The sequence below is a fragment of the Arachis hypogaea genome, chromosome 19 (assembly GCF_003086295.3).
Source record: "Arachis hypogaea cultivar Tifrunner chromosome 19, arahy.Tifrunner.gnm2.J5K5, whole genome shotgun sequence".
NCBI classification, from domain to species: Eukaryota; Viridiplantae; Streptophyta; class Magnoliopsida; order Fabales; family Fabaceae; genus Arachis; species Arachis hypogaea.
The window spans coordinates 156,596,318-156,619,488 of NC_092054.1; the positions used below are offsets into that span (position 1 = coordinate 156,596,318).

Here is a 23,171-nt window from a genome sequence, read left to right on the forward strand (position 1 = left end):
TTTAAAATTATCCTGCAAAAACTCGATTTAAAAATTGGATGAACGGGTGATTAACCATCGAACCGAGGAACCAGTCGGATTTTTTAAAATTCCGGTTCACTGATCCAACAATCAAGAAAAATACTAATATTTAAAAAATACTAATATTTTTCTAATATTATCCTTAAAAAGCAACGAAACTCCCAACAAAAATGAATTTGTCAAATCTAGTTGGTTCTTAACAGATAAATTAACAGTTTAAAATGCTACGTAGGTTTTGTTTCATTAATACAGAGAAAAAATATTAACAAAGGGACTAAATAATCTCATAGAAATAAAGTTCAAGAACCGAAAGATATTTTTTATTGAGAACTTCATTATCTTTTGAAATAATTATAAAAAACTATTTAGAATTTTTTCTCCATAATTATTAGGTGACAAATTGGTAACAAGCCAATTTGTAAAAGGTATAGATCGAACTGCTTTTTTAAAAAATTTTTAGACAAATTATCTTATTCAACTAATTTGAATTGATTAAATGGTCAAATCATTCATCTATTTAAACAAATGTTAAAAATTTAAATTTCGTCTTGTATAAAATTAAATCTGCAACGAATTAATTATTGATATGCTAAATTAAAAGATATTATGTGCAACAAAAAAATTATCTTATTCAGTTAAGTACTTATCAGCTGAAAAAAATTATTCAGCATATTCTAAGGAGACCAAAGTCTCTCTCTCTCTCTCTAACTTTCACATACCCTTTTGATTCATTTTCTCTAAATTACTCTACTTTATGTTGATAACTTGAAATTGCCTCCTCTAAATTACTTTTCTTTATGTTGATAACTTGAAATTGCTTTGTAAATTTTGTTTGAACCTCAATATTTTGTGTGTCAAGGATTTTAGAGTTAATTGCATATCTTCCTTAGTTCAATAATCATTTGTTGCCAGTAGAAAATATTAAGTACTATGATATTGTTCAATAATGTTTCGACATTTTCTTTGGGGGCAAATTTTATGATTTAATCCTCAAATATTTCATTTTTCAATCAGCATGATCACAGAGGATGTATAAGTTAGGTGAGTGTATAGTACAATAGAATTTTATGATTTAATCCTCAAATATTTCATTTAGCCGTCCGTCGCGCTCAGGCTACCATCGTCGTCTGGTCGTCCGTGCTTCTTCCTCCTTCAAGAATCGCAGCTTCTTCTTCCTCGAGCTCGGCGCGTCAGTCCCTGGTATTCATCTACTCCGTCGCGCTCCTGCCGCCGTCCGTCGCGCGCTCAGGTACCATCGTCTTCGTCTGGTCGCCGCATGTTCTTCCAACCACCACCGTCTTCTGAGTCGTGTTCGTCGCCTGGCCTCTGTCTCCGTCGCGCTTCTGCCCCTCTGCTCAGACTGCTCAGAAGAAAAACCCTTCTCCATTCCAATTTCCTTCCTTCGAGTTCAGAGAACAGAAGCTCAACCAAGAAAAAAACCCTAGACTTCGAAGGTCAGTTCACTGCTAACTTCTTGTGCGTTTTTTATATATGCCATGTTCAATGATTATTTGATTACTGATTATTTGAATGTTTTGTGTTTTAATTTTTTATTGAATGATTATTTGATTACTAATGAGCTCTAGTTCTGCTGTGTTGCTATTTTTGTGTTGTGATTTTTTATTCAATGAGCTCTGGTTCTGCTGTGTTGCTGTTTTGTGTGTTGCTGTGTTGCTGTTTTTGTGTGTTCTTTATTTTTTATTGACATGCATTGAGTGATATCACCACTGTAAGTTAATTACTTGCCCTTTCTCTAGTCCATAGTATCTTGCAATTGCTTCTGTTTGTAGAATGTGGGGTGGCTGACAAGTGACAACAACAAAGCTTCAAACCAGAATAATATAATAGTGTCTTGTAATGTGAACAATAATTCTGACTCTAAGATGGTCACAATAAAATTTTATGCACAAAAAACATGTAATGTGACACTGTAATGCATCATTTATGCTCTGTTCTGAAATTTTTATTTCTGAATAATCATTGATAAGTTGTGTTGTTGTTGAAATTATTGATAAAAATGGCTTTGCTATGCTGCTGCTGTTTTTTAATTTCTGAGTCTGCTAGTTTTGAATTTTTTTTTTATAGATTTATTGATTCCAGGGTTTAGGGTAATTATTTGTTGCTGTTTTTTATTTTGTTGCTGTTAAACAAATTGCTTGAACTGAATTGTGTGTTTCGAGGTCCTCTGAATCCTGGATCCCTTTCCAAATTAAAGCTTTTGACATTGAAAAATTGCCCTTTTTAAGAACCATTTTTTGCAATTGGGCTATTCAATATCTCTCAGAGCTCCAGAAACTGAAAATTCACAGTTGCTTTAGATTAGAAGAACTTATTCCATTCACAAAGTTGCTAGCTAACTTGCCAAGACTCAGATTAGAACATTTTAGCCATATTTCTTCATGGTTCACATTAATGTTTTATGAAGAAATAAAAAGTGAGTTGTGCTTGTGCCTGTTGTATTTGGATGTTTATTTGTAATTTATTTATTATTTTATTCTAAAACGGTTTTTCCGGTTAAACCACGGTTGGACCGATTGGACCAGTAAACCAGTGAACTAGTAACTAACGCAGTTCGATAACCGATCCGGTTCTCAAAACCTTGAGGAACAGTCACAATCATGCCCACCAGATGTTTGAGAAAATGTTAAAGTAAGTAAGAAGCTCGTTTGTTTCAGATATCCAGGGTCATGGTGGAGTAGATACTGGAAATAGTTTGCTTGCTTAGATAGATGACTATTGGGACCCTGAGTTTATTGACAATGATTCGATTCGAGAGTGGGAGTTTCAATGGCCTACCTCCTCTGCGCTCCCCCAAGTTGTCGCCACATAGTCACATCTCACTCACTAAGCCATCTTGGGTTGTGAGAACGGAGTCAAATGTTAAGAAGAAGAGAGGAAAGAAGCCGGATCCACATTGTGTAGTCTGTGAGGGGAGTGGACGAGTCGATTGCCACCAGTGTCGTGGGAAGGGAAGGACAAACCAGGTTCATTTGGAAATGCTCCCGAAAGGTGAATGGCCAAAATGGTGTAGAACTTGTGGCGGAAGCGGTCTTGGTTACTGCTCCCGTTGCCTTGGTACCGGAGAATATAGGTATATTATGGGATTCCATTTCATGAACAGGGACAATGATAAATCCCAAGAAAACAAGTCTTAGTCCCCCCCCCCCTCCCTTTCTCTTGTGGTAGCATAGGTGTATTTGTTTGTAGGTTGGAACTACTGAATGTTTTGTCTTTTTATCACATAATGTAGAATCGCTATTAATAGATTGTTCCAACTCTTACTTGTGCAATTTGATTTTAACGTGCCGATTTGTTATGTTATAAGATATGATTCTGATTGGACTGAAAAAAACATTTTTTGCAAATCCTTGTTTGGACACAGAACAACATAGTGAGTTCAAATTCATAATGTGATCTGATAAATAAATGTCCTACTCCCTCCGTAAGTGAATTATGGTTAATATTAATAAGCATGGCATAGAGAGTTCAGAATAATTAAAGAAAGGGAAACGAGGAATTTTCACGGTTCTTCCGGATTTTAAGCATTTGTTTGAAGATAGGTTTGGAGCAATGATTGAGTTGTCTTTGTGTGACCTCAAGATCACGCTTTTGGGAGCTCAATTTTGGTCGAGACATTGAGTTTTATTTCTTGTACAATATATAATTCATTTTCAAATGATGTCTGCAAGTATTTCAATTTCCTTAAAGAATTTGAATGTATAAGCCTGGTTTCTTCTTCTAGGCTTTTGTGGGAATCTGATATTTGTCGTCGATGCCAGCTGACTATCATTTACAATGCAAATAAGTAAAGGGTGTGACAACGGACCTCGCCTTGCAGCCTCCATTGCACAGTGGAGCCAATGGCAGTTGCTTGATTCTCTTCTACCTACCGGCGGCTTTGCTCACTCTTTCGGCCTTGAAGCAGCAGTTCAGTCCAACCTGGTCTCAAATCCAGATGAACTCAAGACATTCATTATCCATGTCTTGGAGAACACAGGAAGCTTACTCCTTCCTTTCGTGCACGTGGCTTCCGTGTCGCCCAAGTTGGAAACCTGGCACAATCTTGACAAAATATTGGATGCCACACTGACAAATGAAGTCAGCCGAAAGGCATCGATCTCACAAGGGTCTGCACTAATGAGGGTGGGTTCGGCTGTGTTCTCGGAACTCCCTTCTCTGAAAACAATGAGAAATGCTTCTTTGGGGTCAGGTACTGTATCTTTTCACCATGCTCCTATATTTGGACTTATATGTGGCACACTAGGATTAGATAGTACTGATTCTCAAAGAGCTTATATGTACATCACAATGAGGGATGTTATTTCTGCTGCCACAAGGTTGAATTTGATAGGTCCTCTTGGTGCTGCAGTTTTGCAGCATCAACTTGCTCCTAATGCTGAAGGTATACTAGAGAAATGGAAGAATCGCAACATTGACGATGCATGCCAAGTTGCACCTCTGCTAGATACAGTGCAAGGTTGCCATGGTTATTTGTTTTCTAGGCTCTTTTCGTCTTAGAAGGCACAAACATAACACTGATGATGTATTTTTCATAATATGAAGTACATAGACATAGTAGAGTTTTGATTGGAAGAGACAATGTTAAGTCTTTTGGTAAATTGAATTTTCCTTTTTCTTGTGAGGTTTGAGGTGGCAACTCACTCAAAAAATTGGCTTCCATTGGTTTTACATGACGATGTAGGTTCAACGATTGACACATGTCAAGTTGTGGTTCAACCCAAAACACCAATCCAAATAACCCATATATATATGTAGAGTCGTAGGGGGATATAAATATGTTCATTAAGAAAAATGTTTGCACGTCATTGCTTGGCTCCTATGGGTAAAATCAGGCCAGGTTGGGTTTGGGTGAATTTGAGAATCAAATAGATTAAATTAACTAAGCCAAATTGATGAATCCAGTACCCGATTAAAATTAAATTTATGAAACAAATTGATTAAATTAACTAAGCCAAATTGATGAAATATGGGTTGGATTGGGTAATCCAGTACCCGATTAAAATTAAATTTATGAAACAAATTGAAAAATAAAAGGAAAAAAATAAAAAAAATAAATAAAAATTAAAGTGAGATTAAGATTTGTAAAAGTTATATAAATGTTATTTTTTTAATATAATATATTAGATAATTGGATAATTGAGTTTCACGATTTTAAGTCCGATATTCGAACCGATTAAAGTAAGGTACAATACCAATATAGTTGTGTCGGGTTGGATTTTATTTTTTGATGTCTTCCGCATAAGCTTTTTTGGTGATTCATGCGACATGACTTGTACGAAGAGGATCACAACATTTTTCATAAGTTAATTAAATTTGAAACCTTTTCCTTAAAACTATTTTTGTATGGTTTTGTTATGCTATTTCATGAGCTTGTTTGGGTGTTATTTTTAAAAAAGATATTTTTTTAAATAATATTTTTTTAAAATATCTTTTATAAATATAAAAATAATTTTATATTTAGATATCTCATATAAAAAGGTTATTTTATTTATTAATTATATTTGAGTAAGATAAGATAATAGTATTTTTTTTGTTCATTTATTTTGTAAAAAATATTTTTTTAAAGAAAAATATCTTTTAAAAAAAATATAAATTATAACCTTCTCAAAAAATATATTTTTTTATTTTTCTAATATTTTTACTTTTACTATTAGAAATTTATCAAACACACTAAAAAATAAAAAAAAGATATTTTTTATTGAAAAAAGATCTTTCAAAGACCTACACAGTGGCATGGGGGACACTTGCCCCACTGTTATTTCATTTTTTTAAACAAAAAAAAATACATATATAATATGCTCCCATTTTAGATTTTAAATTATCCTACTATAAATAAACTAAGTCCAATTATTTAAAGTCCTAAATCCATTTTATCTTTTTATCATTTTGACTATTAATTAACCTAATCAAATTTAGTCTTTTTCCATTTTTAAATTTCAGCCGCCACTCATTTATTCTCTTAAACCCTCTTCTTAGTTTTATATTTTCAACTTTCTTTTTCTATTCCTTGTCTAGTGGTCACCTTCTCTTCATTAAAAGGTAAATTTTAAATTCTCTATTTTATTTTGTATAGCTCTCTATGATTCTATGTATCTTTTAATTTCATTGTTTCTGTTTTTGATATTTTGAATTGCAAATTTTAATTCAAACAATTATAGTTTATGTATTAATCTATTTTTTTATTCTCTTTATAAATTTATATATTTTATTTTATTCTTAATTTACTGATCTTTATTATTTATTTGTTTATCTTTGGTTTTATTCTATTATATGTAATTGTGTTGTATATAAATTTTTAAAGTGAATTGATCAATTTACTAATTTAAAATATATATTTTTTATTTTTAAAAATAATAATAAAAAAATATTTCAAAAGAAAGTTACCACTAGAATCTGAAATCACTCCATTAGAAAAAATATTTCTAGTGGTTGAATAAGAGATAAGTGGTTGAATGATAGTTTAGTTACGTATATAGAAAGAGAGACATTCAATCAAGTTGATAATAAAATAATTATTCAATATTTTTAAAATATGAAAACAAGAAGAGAAGTACCTTCAAAATTTGAAGAGAAAAAAGTTAGTAGCTAGTGTAGTTTTTAATTTTTTTTTGTATTCAAATAATTAATATGCACTTTTATTTTTTTTAATTTAAATTAATATATCTTTTGATAGTATTGTGTATTATTTTTATTTTTCCAACATAAATTTTTTAGATCCGTCACTACAAACAAGCACATAATTGACCATTTTCTGGGACTTGAACATTATTATTTTCTTTTAAGTTTCATTGCTGCTACAGTAATATACTAATATTGTTATTATTCAGATATAATTAATCGTACATTTACCACATTACTTGGTAGCATAAGTTTTAACACATCATGTGTAATGTTCCAACTTGTGTCACGCCTTGTGATCGTCGTCCGAGTGTAAAATACTCCGATGTTTAAGTCAGTAAGAGTTTTGGCAGATTTTTGTGTATTAGAACTTAATTTACTATCAGTATATTTATAGGAGACGAATCAATAACTACCGCTGAAGTAGTCTACTTCTGATAGTGGATAACCGGCCCTTTATTTTAGGATTGTTGAGATTTCTCTTCTAGAAATGGGTAAGAGATTCTAGAAGACAGTTACTTACTTAGTTAAGTGTGAGTTTAATCTGTTCCGACATCTTAAAAGAGGTCGGATACGTGGACGAGACCGTCCTATTAGATTGGACATTTTAACTGCATTGGGCCTGATTTGTATTTTAGGTCAGGGTATATATATATATATATATATACATGCGAGAAATTTAAAATTAAAAAGATAGGCCAATAATAATAATAATAATCATAATAATGATGACGAAAACAAAGACAGGAGATTATGTTGAACATTTCACAATTATTATTTATCTTCCTCCGCAGTCCGCATGAGGCAACTCATTGAGATCAAAATCTAGCATTCTTCTAATAGTAGGAGGATTATTAATATTATTTGAATCATCAACCACTACTTCCCTTATTGAATTTAGACTCGCTATTATTTTTGACATGTTCATCATTAAAATTATTAATAACTAACTTACCAACTTTATTGTTGTCATTAACGGTGATTGTTGTTGGAGATGGTGATGATAATGAATTAGAAGAAAGATGATTACGATTATTGATCTTCTCATCATGAACATGGCAACTCACTGCATGAAATGTTGGGAGCACCACATCTTGCAAGTGTGACACACATATCTTTCTCTAATCTTACTTGAGTTCTTGTGCTTTGTTTTATCAAATTCTTTCAACCTCTCTAACAACAACCTTTTCTCTGATGAATCTTCTTGATAATCATCATGATCATCATCACCATTACTTTCGTCTTTTTCGACTTCGTTTTCAACTTCATCATCATCATCATTTTCTTGTGTCTTTGGCTTCTTGATGCTTTCTTCCACTACTTGTTGGTTGCTTCCTCTCTTCTTGTGAACCTTCCAACTTAACAAAAAGTAATTATTATTGTTATTATTATTACTAATACCCTTTCTTCTTCTTGTTGTTCTTGATTACTTGTTGTTGGAGAATCTTATTTTGATGTTAGTAAAATATTAGTATTGTTGGTGATAACCATAATCAAAGAAAAGAATAACAAAAAAGAAAAAGAAAAAGAATACACAAAATTTAAAATACTTAAAATTTGATTAAACTTGGTTAAGATTATGATTTAGATGTAGAGCTTTATTGACCAAAGTCAGGCACAAAAATAATTATCGCTTAAGTTTTTTAGATAGATATATATTAAATATTTCTTTTTCAAAAGGAAAAGTATATGGAATTAACTCCAAATCAGCTAAAAATAGAACAACTTAATTAATTATAAATATAGTAATTAATTTTATTTATTTATGATTTAAAATATTAGTTATTAAATGTTTCACTACATTCAAATTAAGAAGAGATACGTTCAGTATCATTGTAACGTGAATCACGGAAATTGATTCAATTAGCTTCCAGTCTCTTCATCATCCTTCCCGCTCCAAATGCCTAAAATATGGTAAATCAGAAAATAGATTCAAAACCATTCAATTTACAAAGAGAAAAAACATCCTAATGCCTAACATATACACCATCCACGTAGAGATTTTAAATTCATCCAAAGGCATTTGGGTGGTACGCTCTTGGTTCTTTAACATTGTTGTTTTCAAAATAATTATCTTAAAGATCATAAGCTATTTTTACCTTAACTAGGCATCGTCTCTCTCTCTCTTTGGTTTGGCCTCAGATTCAGAGTCACCACCTTTTTTTCACCCGCTAAACTTTCACATACCCTTTTGATTCAAGTCTACATATATTTGGTTGATTTACTCCTTTATACATGAGAGACTCTTATCCTATCTAATATATAGGGGGTAAAAGATTAATTGGCTCAAAATCTTAAAATATGATACACAATTCCTATTTGACATTTTATGAATAACTATCAAATAACTATCAAATATGAGACTAATGCTGGGATAATTTAAATAAGAAAAAATGCATTATTTTGTCCTTATTGTAGACTTAGGATTATATCACTATAAAAAAATCCCTAAGTAGTATCATTTGGATGAATTTTTGCAATATATAGAAAACGGATTTGCATACTTTAAAGTATATTAGCTATGATGCACGGACACTGACACGGACACGGGACACGACACGACACGGGACACGTCGACACGCGAATTTTAAAATCTTACATGACACGGGGACACGTATACATATAAAATATAAAATATTTTTTAGATAAACCGTAATAATATTTTAATATTTTATTGATATTAAAATATAAATTAATTTTTTAAATTATTTTTAATGTCTTATTTTAATTATATCAATTATTTAAAATATTTTTTGTTTTAATAAATAATAATATATACTATATCTAAATTTATTTTAAGAATATATATTAAGAATAAGACTGGATACGCTGACACATGATGGTATTTAGGTGTATCCAAGTGTGTCCGGAGAAGAATTTTTTATTTTTTATTGAGACACGGTTTGGACACGGCAGACACGCGTGTCGGATGAGTGTCGTATCCGAAATGTATCCGACACGCAGACACGGCAACTCAGCAAAGTGTCCGTGCTTCATAGTATATTAGCAAGAGATTAATCGTTCTTAAATTATCTATTAGAGTTTACACTAATATATAATTTTAATAAGGTATTTATTCAAATAAAAATGTTAAAAATATCTTCCCTAAATTAGAGAAAATATTGATAAACTGAGAATTTTCTTTTCCGTAATGGAGTTCTGCGAATAGTAGCATATTCATGTTTTTTAGAACTGTTGCTCAATTATTAATAAGTTCCATTCTGTGATTGATGAATGTTGTAGTATACATATTGAGTTAGGGTACGGTAAAATATCGCGTGGGACTAACAGAGGAAAGAGAAAAAGAAAAGAAAAAATGGAATTGTATTTACAATTACAATCCTTCCCAAGCAACAAAGAGATCGGACTTGAAGACATAAAATATTTTTAGAAGAATGATTTAAGTACATTAAACAAATTTAATTAATTAAACGTATTAAACCATCTAATAATACTTTAAAAGAGAGACCAACACCGTACCGAAGCACCACCACGGCACCACCCTATATACATTTTCCCACTGGCTTTTCATGCCAATAAGCAGTCTTTCATGGCAACTTTCCTTTGAGTCCAAGTGCTTGTAGCACGTGTTCGTGGCAAGGAATTCACTCCGAATGGGTTATCTTTACTCTGTTGCATTGCATGAAGGAACATTAACATTGGCAGCTATAAACAAAAAGGAAAGAAGAAAGAGCATATAACGGTTACGTACCAATCTGCAGGTTCCGGCGCGAGTGTCGCAGACGGGAAACTCAGGAGGACAGCAGCTAGCACCGTCGTCGCAGCAAGTGGCGGATTGCATAGGGCAGCATCCCCATCCAAAGCAAAATCCTGCATACTCGAAGACGCAGCAGCAAGTGGTGCGAGAAGGGCAAGAGTAGTATTCGTCACAGACAGTGGAAGGGTTGACTGGGGATGGAGGTGAGGGACCAGGGTTTGGTGGGTTGGTGCTGTTCTTGATTGGATATGATGCCTCCATTGCGATACCACACTTTCCGGTTCTGCCATGTGCAAGATTTCTCTCCAGCTTGATGTAACCCTCCTCTCCCCATCCTGAACCCCATGAATTCCTCACCAACCAGTAGTCTTTACCGTCTTCTGTTCCGTACCCAACTGCGGCAACACCGTGGTCAAGTTCAGTTCCACATATGCCGGTGAAGATACCCTGATCATCACCAATCAACAAATCCTTAGATAATTTGATATATTTTATAAATTATTAAATAAGACTTCAAACAAAAATTACTGCCCCTAGCATTGCTCTATAAAAAAATATTTTTTAATGAAAAAAAGATTTTTTTTATTTTTAAGCGTGTTTGGTAAATTTCGAGTAGTAAAAGTAAAATTATTAAAAAAAATCAGAAAAAATATCTTTTTTGAGAAGTTGTAATTTACATCTTTTAAAAAAAAGATCTTTTTTCTTAAAAAAAAAAAGATATTTTTTATGTAATAAATAAACAAAAAAAATACTTTTATATTGTTATATTCAAACATAATTTGATAAATAAAAAGATCTTTTTGCATAACATACCCAAACATAAAATTACTTTTACTTTTAGATAAAATCTTTTAAAAAAAATAATTCAAAAAAAAAAATCTTTTCTTATAAACTCACCAAATGCTAAATTTCTTTCTTAATATACATGTTAATATCTCAGCTATTATCTTATTCACACGAGGGAGTTATGTAATATAAAGTAAGGTAGAATAACATTACAGATTGATAAAGTTGGAAGGCCCTGCCACCAGCTTCAATGGCAACACTAACAGGTTGGTGTGCAACAGCCTTAGCCAACGCCTTCTCATCATTTTCTGGCACATCTTCATAACCATCTATGGTAACTACATGAGCATTTTTCTGACAAAAAAGCCAATTTAGTTTAGGACATTGATAATAGTAATTAGAGGGATAGAGTGAAAGGGATATATACCGACCCTATTGGTATCACAAACACCTTCACGAGCATGGTAGGAGTAATCTTGCTCAGAATCAATGCCTCCATTGTTGAGAATGAAGTCGAATGCATTGTCCATGAGGCCTCCATTGCATCCCATGTTGAAGCTCCTATCACAATCCACCAACTCTTGCTCTGACAGAGATATCAGCTCCCCCGTCACAATTTTATTGATCCCTTCCACCGCAGCAACCGTCGAGAAAGCCCAACAACTCCCTTCACAACAAAACCAAATTCTTTTAGGGGAATTAATATTATAGAGCATCAAAATTAAACCCTAGATATAATGTGCTAACCGCATTGGCCTTGATCCTTAGCGGGGGAGACGGCACCCTTCTCCCTCCAATCAACAGAAGCAGGCAACTCGTCGCCGGCGCGGAATGCGTAACGGTCACTCTTCCTGTTGCCAGAGAGCAATCGCTGTTGCTCGGAGGAGCTGCGGGGTTTGGTGCCGAGGTACCTGGCTCTGTACTCTTCATTGGTGAGATCGGCGAACTTGTTCAAGCCAAGCTTGTAGGGTTTGTTCCCAGCGCTGTTATGTTCGTGAATGAACCGCAGGTTATCCTTGAAGATCTCGAACCTTCTCTCTTTCTCTCCCAACGCGTTGTAGACCTTGCCATGCTTCACCAGCCATGACTCGTAGAGGTTCATGAGGTGGCTCTCCGTCATGGCTTCTAACTTCGCGTCGTAGTCGATGATCGACATGTCGAGTGCTGACGCCACGACGGCCGCCGCCAGAAGGGAGAGCAAGAGGAGGAGGACATGGGAGCGACCCATGGTACGGCTGTGCGTGGTGGTGGTGCGGCTGATTTGGTTATGGCTGGAATGAAGAAGGATGAAGGGTTGCGATGCGAAAGAGGGAGTTATATTTAAATATTTATGAGAGAGAAGTTAGGGTTGTGATTGGTTCAGAAAAAACGGAAGAAACTGCGTTGAAATAGGAGGTTAGGTCAAATCTTTAAATTTTATCTTCAAATAATGACTAAGGCGGCTCATTTTTTTTGGGATATATGAGATAATGAGAAGGATTTAGATCTTCTATATTTAAATTTTATTTTAGATAGTAAAGTGGGATCTTTTATAATTTATTTTATAGGTGAAACTAAGAGTAAATATAAAAAAAATTATTTAAGAGTAGAAGATTACACTTTATTTTTTAAAGTAAAAATTTAAAATTTTAAGAATCCAAATTCTATGAGAAGCAGGGAATAGATCCTCTCAATTATTGAAAAAAATTGAGAGAGTAAAGTGTGATCTATAATCCTTTAATACATTCTCTTTTATGTTTTTTTGTGATCTAACTTATAACAATTAATGGTAAGATATCACACTTTACTCCCTCAATTATTAAAAAAAAATTGAGAGGATGCTTCTCATGTGTGTGTTGTGCGTTATTTTTTTTTTTTTTTTTACCAAAGATAGGAGACTCGAACCCGCAACCTTTTAATTGAGTATGGGGAGACTATGCCATTTGAGCTATTACTCATTGGCGTGTGTTGTGCGTTATTGGGAATGAAGAAATTGGACTATTTAATTTCTTTTTAAAAAAATTAAGCCTACTAATTGAACAGACCAATTAGTGTGGGAGAGAAAATTTAAATTTTGACGAAGGTAATCGGACCTCCGATTTGTGTTTAAAAAATTTGGGTACACAAATCAGAGGGTTCGATTTTTTCTCTTGACATCATAGTTGCGTAAAACACCTATACACTCCATAAATGCGTCATATACCATTTCTCCTTCCTAGATTAAAAAGTGTTCTAAGGCCCGTTTGCATAAACAACTTAAACAAGTTCTTTTGAAAAAAGAGTTCAAAATATAAATTTTTTTATTAATAATAACTTATAAATAAATTATTTTGTATTTGAATTTTTAGTTATAGAATTACTTATTTTAAAATTGTCGCGTTTGGATAAATAACTCAACAAATACAATTTTGTTACACAAAAAATAGATATTAAAACAACGATAATAACAAATACTTTTCAATATTGAATGTTAATTTTACATAACCTAATCACTAAGATTATAATTGTTGAGACAATTGATTCTTTATTTGCTCTTTTATTAGTTTCATTTTTTTAGGCAATTGGTTTTTCTCATTAGAAATCATTTTTCTACTTCATCTTCACCCATAACGGTATTCTTGTATGTGGTGAATAGTAATAAAATTTTAATTGATAATAATCTTGATGGCAATGTCAAAGAAATTATTGTGTAGTTAGTGGTTGCTGTTTTATTGTGTATAATATGGTATGTAAAAATAAAAAATAAATGTGAAATGTATCAATATATATTTTGTTGCTGTTTTTTATTTTTTACTCCTATTAAAACTTCATCTTCTTTTATTAGGATCAAGAACTTGCTATAACTAACTATAAAAATAAAATCACATATAAAAAAAATAAAATTAAAATTAAAATTTTATGCCACACACAATGTTAAATATAAATTTAATAATAAAAATAGAGTGATAAAATAATAATAAAAATAATCGAAAAAAATATATGCAGTAGATGGTTCAGATGGAATATTGTTTTAAAATGGTAGTGGAAGATCAATGTAAATAAATTGTTACGTAAAAATGACAGTGGAAGGCCAGTAATACTTCTAATAGATAAAACTTTGCATAAAAATAATGATGGACGATTAATATTTTCAACAGAAATAGAAAATATTTATTTATAGAACCAAAAATAAAAATAGATTTTTTTATTTTGAAGTCATTTGAAAGTGATAAAATGACTTATCAATAAAAAAAGTCATATATTTTTACTTTTTAAAAAATTAAAAATTAATTTTTTAAAAAATTAAAATTTATTTTTAAAATAATATCAAACACGTGTTGTGGCTTTTGATAATTCTAAAGAAGTTAGCTTCTACTACTTCTCAAATGTACTGTAACAAACTCTAAGAGTAACAAGTTATGAATGTTCATAAATCATAATTGGATTTGATTTGCATGTGTTATACATGTATCTTACCGCATCTTTTACTATCTAATAATTATTTTTAAATATTTTCAACAACTAATTAAACAATTCACTGCTAGTAGTTATCGCAAAAGTAGATGTATGGTTTTCAACTTAACAATATTTTGTTTTTAAATAATAGTAAAATAAAAACTGGAAGAGGAATTATTATTTTATTTATTTATTTATTTTATAAAAAAACTATACCATTTGAGTTATAACTCGTTGGCTATTTTATTTATTTGTTTACGAGTCATGTTTTTATTTATTTTATAAATGGTTAAAAATAAAAATATTTTTATATGAAATTGATGTTTAAAAATCTTTAAATAATTTGATAAATTTGAGAACTTTACTTAAATTTTCACAATAGTTAAATACATAGTCTCATGCCAGAGAAATACTTGGGTTGAAAGTTGAAACTTGAAACTCCATCTCACTTTCCTTATTTGATTTCAGATTTCATAACACCGTGCAAAATAGGCAAAAATCTTATAATCCATATCCATAAAAAAAGACCAACTATGGAGCATATAAACTTAGATCCGGCTCCTCTAAATTATGTCAATTACTTTAGAAAAAACTAGCGAGTTAATATATACCACTAAATTGATGAATAGTTAGTATTTCATCAAATTAAACATTTTATAGAAACACTTAAAAAAATTGCTATAATATTTAAAAAATGATATCTAACTTACAAAAAAGTTAAAAATTAATATTTAATCTAAAAAATATAAAAATAAATAATTTTTAAATATTTAAAATTTATTATAAAAAATAAATTAAATACCAAATAATAGAATTATAGAATTGACCAATAAATTAAAAGCGAATCACAACAAAAAAAATAAGAGGAAGGATTGAAAAGAGCAAGAGGGTAACAACTAAAGAAGAAGAAAAAAAAACAAAAAATAAAAAAGATAAAAATTCCTTTTTAAAATTTTTAAACGATTTTATGAAATATTTTTAATTTGATAAAATCTTTCATCTAATAATTTAAGGGTTTGTTAATAATTAACGAATTACTAGAATTCGAATTCAAAACACTTCTAAACTAAATAACTAAATTTAGAAGAGTGGAATTATAACCAAGCTTTTTTTAACTCTTTGGGCCAAAACAATTTTTGAATAACATGGTCCATCTTATTTTCACCTTCAAAATAGATAACTGACCCATTTTCAATACCATGCCATTTCCGGCCAAAAAAGGAGAATGCATTTTATTTATGGTAAATCACAGAAAATAGTTGAAAGACAAAATATACCAAGTTCACAATAAATAATCAATCTTAAAAGAGTCTGACACAAAAAAAAAAAAAAAAAAACTCAACAACCTCGTAGAACGTTGATTGTAATATTAGTCTCAGGGTGTTCGCTTTTTTTTTTTTTTTTTTGAAAGTAGAAGCTCAACACAATAGAGTAGAGCATACAGTGCTAGATAAACATTACAATTCTACGTAATTAAATAAATAAACACTACAAACAATTAAAATTTCTCATGTCATCTTCGGCATTACCATCAATAATAAAGGAGACCAATACATATCTACTCGTTAACGCTAGTCACGATCATGCGAATAACCTCATCTACACCTTTGCTTTTATTATGAAAGATTCTTATGTTCCTTTCCAACCAAATGTTCCACACGATAGCACAATAGCACCTTAGCTGCTGCTTTCGATCCTCTGGACTCCTCGGTTCCTCTGTCCAACTTAAAAAATGCTCTTTCATGGATTCCGGACAAGACCATTGACGGCGAAGCCCTGCTATCTAAACACTCCACACCTGTCAAACAAAAACACAGCCTAAAAACAAATGATGTACAGATTCCAACTCGTTATTACAGAAAACACAAACACTTTCTTTTGGATTGACAATCCAAAATCGGCTTAACTAGGACTTAAATCCCAAATTGACAATCCCAAACGTTAGGGACTTAAATAGAACAAAAACGTTAGGGACAAAAACGATATATAAAAATAAATTTTAGTTTTATCCTTCAATAATATCAATTTTTTCGGTACATAGTTATTCAATTATTTTTTAACCACGTCTAAGTAAATTAAACTTAATTACATTACTTTTATTCTAAATAAATTTTTTTTTTATAATTTTACTCTTAAATATTTTTACTCATCATGAAATATTTGTAGAATGACTAATACATAAACTTGAAAAAAAATGATACATATACAATAAATTATAAATTGTACCTTTTGTCTCTAATGTATCAAAAATTTTTAATATTTAAGAGTAAAAATCTTTAAAAGTAAAATTATAAAAAAATAAATTTGTTTAGAATAAAAGTTGTTCCATGGCTTACCTAGAACCGGATGATTGGGTTTTGGATTAAAGGCCCAAACAATGAGGGAACGTGGACTCTGACTTGCTTTGCGTCTCGGAGCCGCCGTCCGAGTGGATTTGTATGTGTATTAGCGAGTGGGGGGGTGGTACTTGTAATAACACTCCGATGCCTAAGTCAACAAGGGGTTGAGCAGGTTTAGAGTATATTGGAACTTAGTTTTACCTGAACGTGTCAGTGCATTTATTGATGGTGAACCAATAACCACCGTTGGAGTAGTTCCACTTCTGATGGTGGATAACCGTCCCTTTATCTTAGGGTTATTGAGATATCCCTTCTAGAAGTGGGTGAGAGATTTTAGGAGGCAATTACTTATTTGAATAAGTGTCATCTGCCAGCTCATAACGAATCTGACCTCTTTTGGGAAAGTCGGGTGAGCGGTGAAGGACAACCCTTTGGATTGGGCTTTTTTTAACTTAATTGGGTCTGGCCATTGCATTGGGTCAGAGTAGGAACAGTGCCCTTACTCGAGTCTGATCTCTTATTTATGAGTCGGATTCGAGTATTAATTAAACTCGTGGATGCTTAAGTCGGTATTTCTTTTTAAATCGAAAAACCGACGTGATTTTAGTTTTGAAACCGATGTGATTTTGAATTTTTCAATCGTCGCGTCCGTTTGTCTTTTGCATTTACACGTGGGGGGAGGGGCATTGGTAACGGCGCGTCCTCTTAATGACTGTGTCGTTTTATCATTATTCCCCTAGGGTGTTATAAATAATTTTTCCTCTTCTTTCTTTCTTTTCTTTCGTTTGCTTTCTTTGAAGTTTCCCTTTACTGCTCTCTTGTTTTCTTACTCGAACCATTGGACTCTTTCTCTTTAGTATTCTACTGCATTGTATTTGGGATTCTTTCTTCATCTTCTTCTTCACAAAGGTTCGTTCTCTATTCGCTTTTACAGTATTTTCTATTCCTGATCAATATGCTGCCTGCTTTTGAGAGCAAGATTTTCTTGTGGTATCTTTACTGTTTGTAGTCGAAAATTTTAAAGTTCTGCACTTTTTATTTGGTGAAAGTCTTTTTTGGTTGTGACTGTTGTTTTTTCCTTTCTGTTGTTTGAAAAGACTCATTTTTTGGACTAACTTTTGATGATGTCTCTTCCTTTTGTATAATGTAGGTATATCTTCTTGTGTATTACCTTTCTAAAAATGTCTTTTCGTATCCCTGAGACTCCCTTAAAATAGGTAGATGTGTCTGTTCTTTCTGAAAATTCTATAGTGGATAATATTTTTATAACTGATCTCCGAAAACACCATGTAGTCTCGATGTTGATGAACCAAAATATGAACTAGTGGCTCTAGACCCTAAGGATCGGGTTTGCTGTGAGAGGATTGATGATTCTGTCCCCCACTTTCTTTTCATATACGATTGCCTTTTCACCCATTTAGGGTTACTTTTTCTTTTTTTGACTTTGAGGTGGAGGTTTTATCTCATCGTCGAGTAGCTCCTACCCAATTCCACCCCAATTCTTGAGGTTTTCTGAAAATATACTAACTTGTCAGCCTAGAGCTGGGCCTTCCGATCTCTTTAAAAATCTTTTTCTATCTTTTCCACTTGACCAAGCCTTTTAGTAAACAAAACAAGCAACAATGGGTGTCTTTCCGAGCCATTCAAGGCCGAAAAGTTTTTTTCATCTTTGATGAATCATTCCATGACTTCAAAAATTTCTTTTTCAAAGTACGAACCATTGAAGGCCATCACCCTTTTTTCCTGTATGAGAATAATGAGTCCCGATTTCCTTTGTACTAGGTAGAAGCCTCTACTGTAGAGAAGTATGGCTTGGCAGATTTGGATGAAGTAGAGGAGGCTGTGGTAGAGTTTTTTCGAGAGGCTTGGGAGCGGGCTCCAAACCTGAATACTAAGAAATTTCTTCTTGACTCTCCGAATTTTGTTCGAACCGAGCTAGGTAGTTTTTTGTCTCTTTGTAGCTACTTTCGATAGCTTCCGACTTGTATATACTTATTTCCGACGTGTATGCTAATCACTTTTGTTCTTCTTTTCAGAAATGGTGAAAAGTGGCTTACCTAGAATCGGATGATTAGGTTTGGATTAAAGGCCCAAACGATGAGGGAATGTGGACTCCGGCTTGCTTTGTGTCTGGGAGCCGCCGTCCGAGTGGATTTGTATGTGTATTGGCAAGTAGAGGGTGGTACCTGCAATGACACTCCGATGCCTAAGTCAGCAAGGGGTTAAACAGATTTAGAGTATATTGGAACTTAGTTTTACCTGAGCGTGTTAGTGCATTTATAGATGGTGAACCAATAACCACCGTTGGAGTAGTTCCACTTCTGATGGTGGATAATCGTCCATTTATCTTAGGGTTGTTATGATATCTCTTCTAAAAGTGGCTGAGAGATTTTAGGAGGCAGTTATTTATTTGAATAAGTGTTATTTGCCAACTCATGTCGAATCCGACTTCTTTTGGGGAAGTCGGGTGAGCGGTGAAGGCCAACCCTTTCGATTGGGCTTTTTTAACTTAATTGGGCCTGACAATTGCATTGGGCCAGGGTAGGAATAAAAGTAATGTGATTAAGTGTAATTTACTTAGATGTGATTAAAAAATAATTGAATAACTATATACCGTAAAAAATTGATATTATTGAAGGATAAAATTAAAATTAATTTGTACGTATCGTTTTTGTCCCCAATGTTTTTTTCCTATTTACATCCCTAACGTTTTAAAATCATCTCAATTTTGTCCTACCGTCAATTTTGTTAACAGATTCCTAACGACAGGACAACATTGAGCCAATTTTAAAACGTTAAGGATAGGGGTGTGCATGGCCCGGCCTGACCCGAAGACCCGGCCCGACCCCGAACACTTTAGGGGCTAATTTGGTGTGATTTCACCGGGTCTAGGGCCGGATAAAGGTCTCAAAAATAGACTCGGTCATTATTTTGGGTCGGGTTCGGGCCATGGCTCAGGTCACCGAACTCGGCCCGGTGGCCCAGTCATCGTACACAATTAATATTTTGTGTTATTAGTGATACATGATGGCTATTCTTATGTGAAATTTAAGTATTGTGAACCTTAATATTTTGTGTTATTAGTTATTATAAGACTATAAGTTAATGTTTTATGTTTAAAATGCATAAGATTTTAGATTAATGCATAATATTGTGTTATTTGTATTGATTTAAATATTTGGTGTTATTAGACAATATTAGTATTGATTATGGTTATGCTTTAATTTTAGAGAAGAGTTGGTTCTTGTTGTATTTTTCTAAGTGAATTTTACCATGTCAAATAATGGTTGGAGTCTTAGAAATTTAGATATTTTCACATGCTAGCTTATAAGAAGGTATCAAGGTAATGTAATGTTAACGACCCATTTTTCACCCGGTTTTTACCTGGTATAATCGTGGCCCGAAAGTGTATAGATTTCATCGGGTCTAAGATCGAATTCGGGTCTAATAAATAGGACTGGTATGTATTTCAGGTCGGGTCTGGGTCACATCAAATCCGATTTCATCCGGCCCATGCACACCCCCTAATTAAGGACTTAAATAGGACGATTTAAATGTTATGGACAACTTTAGAACTTACCTCAAATGTTGGGGACAAAAACGATACTTTACTCTAGTTATTATTATTATTATTATTATTATTATTATTATTATTATTATTATTAACTTTAGAATTATTTTAGGACTTAGTTAACAAAAATGAATGACAAATGAAAAATATTGTGTTTGAATATTCTTTTAAATTGGTGACGTACTTTTTAGATAGACCATTCATAATTATTTAATAAAATTATAGTTGTCCACTTGAATTTATCTTTTATTCTAAAATTTAATAAATGTATCACAAAAATATGAAATTTTTTTGGTGTCAGTAACAAAAGCAAAAACAACCAAGAACACAAACTCATCAAAAAATTACATAGCAGAATTCTTTAACAAAATCTACTTGAGGTTATCACTTAGCTGAATTTACAATGTTAAAGTGGTAAGTTTTGGAAAGTGAAAGAGCAACTTTACAAAACTCAGAAAAGGGAGGCTGTGTTTCTTATTCACATCTCAATCACCATTCTACTTGAAAATGAGAATGCAAAAACTAACTATACAAAAGAGTACTGTTGATATATATAGTCACTAACTACTCTACTGCTAAATGGTTTTTCTCTCTTGTACAAGGTAACTAAGTCACTAGAGTTTTGTAACCTACACTATACACATAAGCCCACTACCCTAACTAACTAGTGGAAGTGTTAAGTCATGTAACACCCCCTCTCAAGACAGAATCAGTTACATCCATCATTCTGAGCTTGTCATGACAGTCTTGAAATATCTTTAGAGTTAAAGCTTTAGTCAATATATCTGCAGTTTCATTAACAGTTGAAACAGGAAGCAATTTTGTCACTTGTTCCTGCCATTTGTCTCGAACAACATGACAATCCATCTCTATATGCTTAGTTCTCTCATAAAAAACTGGATTGGCCGCAACATGCAAGGCCGATTGACTATCACAATATATTGCAATTGGCTTACTCAATTCAATCTTCAAGTCTCCAAGTATATTGGTGATCCACTGCGCTTCTCTGGTGGCCATTGCAAGGGCCCTATATTTTGCCTCACATGAAGAACTGGCCACTGTGTTTTATTTTTTGCTTTTCCAGGATATAATAGATGTTCCTATGAAGAAGCAATACCCTGACATTGATCTCCTTGTGTCTGAGCAGGCTCCCCAATCACTGTTTGAAAAATCAGTTGGTTCCAAATCAGTTTGGGATGAGAACATTAAACCCAGGGTAGGTTTGGTCTTGAGGTATCTTAGTACTCTGATGGCTGCTTCAAAGTATTTGTCAGTAGCACAGTCCAAGAATTGGCTTAATTTTCCTACTGTATATTCGATATCAGGTCGAGTATTGGTCAAATAGAGTAATCTTCCTACTAATCTTCTGTATTCAGATGCTGAATTGAGTAAACTCCCTGAATCTTTTGCCAATTTTATTGTGTAATCCATTGGTGTAGTTGCTGCCTTTGCATCCATTAATCCATACTCCTTCAATAGGTCGATACAATATTTTCGTTGACATATTGCAATGCCCATCTTGCTTCGAGCTATTTCAAGGCCTAGAAAAAAGTTTAAGTCACCTAGATCTTTGATCTTAAACAAATCATGCAAGTGCTTCTTGACGGACCCAATTTCATCCGGCAACGATTAAGTCATCTACATATACCAAAATGGCTGTAAATTGTGAACCATGACACTTTGTGAAGAGACTATAATCATTTTGAGATTGAGTGTAGCCAAAATCGATCAAAGTGGTTGATAATTTGGTATTCCATTGTCTACTGGCCTGTTCAAACCATACAAGGATCTGTCCAATCTACAAACCAAGTCTGGTGAAGACAATGTTAAACCTGGAGGGGGTCGCATGTATACTTCCTCAGCTAAATCTCCATGTAAAAAAGCAGTATTGACATCTAATTGGTGTACAAACTAATTCTTTACGGCTGCTATTGACAAAATTATCCTCAGTGTGCTCATTTTTACCACGGGACTGTAGGTTTCAAAGTAATCCACCCCTGCTGTTTGGGTGAAGCCTTGAGCTACAAGTCTTGTTTTGTATCTCTCCACATATCTACCAGGATTCAATTTCAACCTGAACACCCATTTGCATCCTACCGCCTTTTTAGCATGAGAAGTTTTGGTAAGAGTCCAAGTCTGATTTTCCTTTAGAGCAATTAATTCTACATTGATAGCTTCTTGCCAGTTCGGATCACAAACTGCCTCAGCATAGGTTTTTGGTTCTTTGTATTTGGCCTGGTTGAATTTTTGTGTGATTGACTCAGGTGATAAAAGAAGGAGAGGAAGTGGGGACTCAGACTCAAAGAAAAGAATGGAAGACTTGTCAAAAAATTGATATGCCTGGTTTAGTAACATATTTGTATAATTTTCAAAACATTCTTGAGAAGAACACGATGAATTGTGTGAAATGTTAGAAAAATTATTTGCTGATGTATTCATGGTATTGCAGTGATAATCATTGAGGTATGTGAGACATCTTCTTTCTCTTAAGGATCTTCTAGGTTGTGATGCTATGTCAGGATATGGATGCATGTTTGAGTTAGTGTGGTGATGTGGTGATGCATGTAGATTGTTATTGGGATTGATTTGAGTATGTTAGGTAGAATCTAAATGAGATGATAGATGCATGGTATCTAACCAACTTTGGGAAAAAGAAGGTTCATCCAGATCTAGAAATGGATCC

At 32.9% G+C, this 23,171-nt stretch overlaps 3 protein-coding genes across 4 annotated transcripts; 2 read left to right on the forward strand and 1 right to left on the reverse strand.

Moving 5' to 3' along the window:
* The first annotated feature begins 986 nt into the window (after positions 1-986).
* Positions 987-4,658, forward strand: LOC112775962 (urease accessory protein F-like). 2 transcript variants are annotated; one of them, XM_072227461.1, is made up of 2 exons: positions 987-1,475; positions 3,764-4,658. In XM_072227461.1, exon 2 carries the CDS (start codon positions 3,817-3,819, stop codon positions 4,537-4,539), a length of 723 nt encoding a protein of 240 aa, XP_072083562.1. In that variant the 5' UTR covers positions 987-1,475; positions 3,764-3,816; the 3' UTR covers positions 4,540-4,658. The 2 variants fall into 2 exon arrangements, with proteins under 2 accessions (XP_072083562.1, XP_025675672.1); XM_025819887.3 differs by having other exon boundaries at positions 1,332-1,475; positions 3,801-4,658.
* Positions 2,751-3,176, forward strand: LOC112775964 (uncharacterized). The gene has a single exon (XM_072227462.1). The coding sequence runs from the start codon at positions 2,751-2,753 to the stop codon at positions 3,174-3,176; it is 426 nt and encodes a 141-aa protein (XP_072083563.1).
* Positions 4,659-9,863: 5,205 nt separating the features above from the next.
* On the reverse strand, positions 9,864-12,494 carry LOC112779858 (cysteine proteinase mucunain). Its single transcript, XM_025824211.3, has 5 exons — positions 11,912-12,494; positions 11,596-11,831; positions 11,378-11,518; positions 10,373-10,825; positions 9,864-10,290 (listed from the first exon to the last, which is right to left on the reverse strand). Exons 1-5 carry the CDS (start codon positions 12,390-12,392, stop codon positions 10,189-10,191), a joined length of 1,413 nt encoding a protein of 470 aa, XP_025679996.1. The 5' UTR covers positions 12,393-12,494; the 3' UTR covers positions 9,864-10,188.
* Between the last annotated feature and the right edge of the window lie 10,677 nt (positions 12,495-23,171).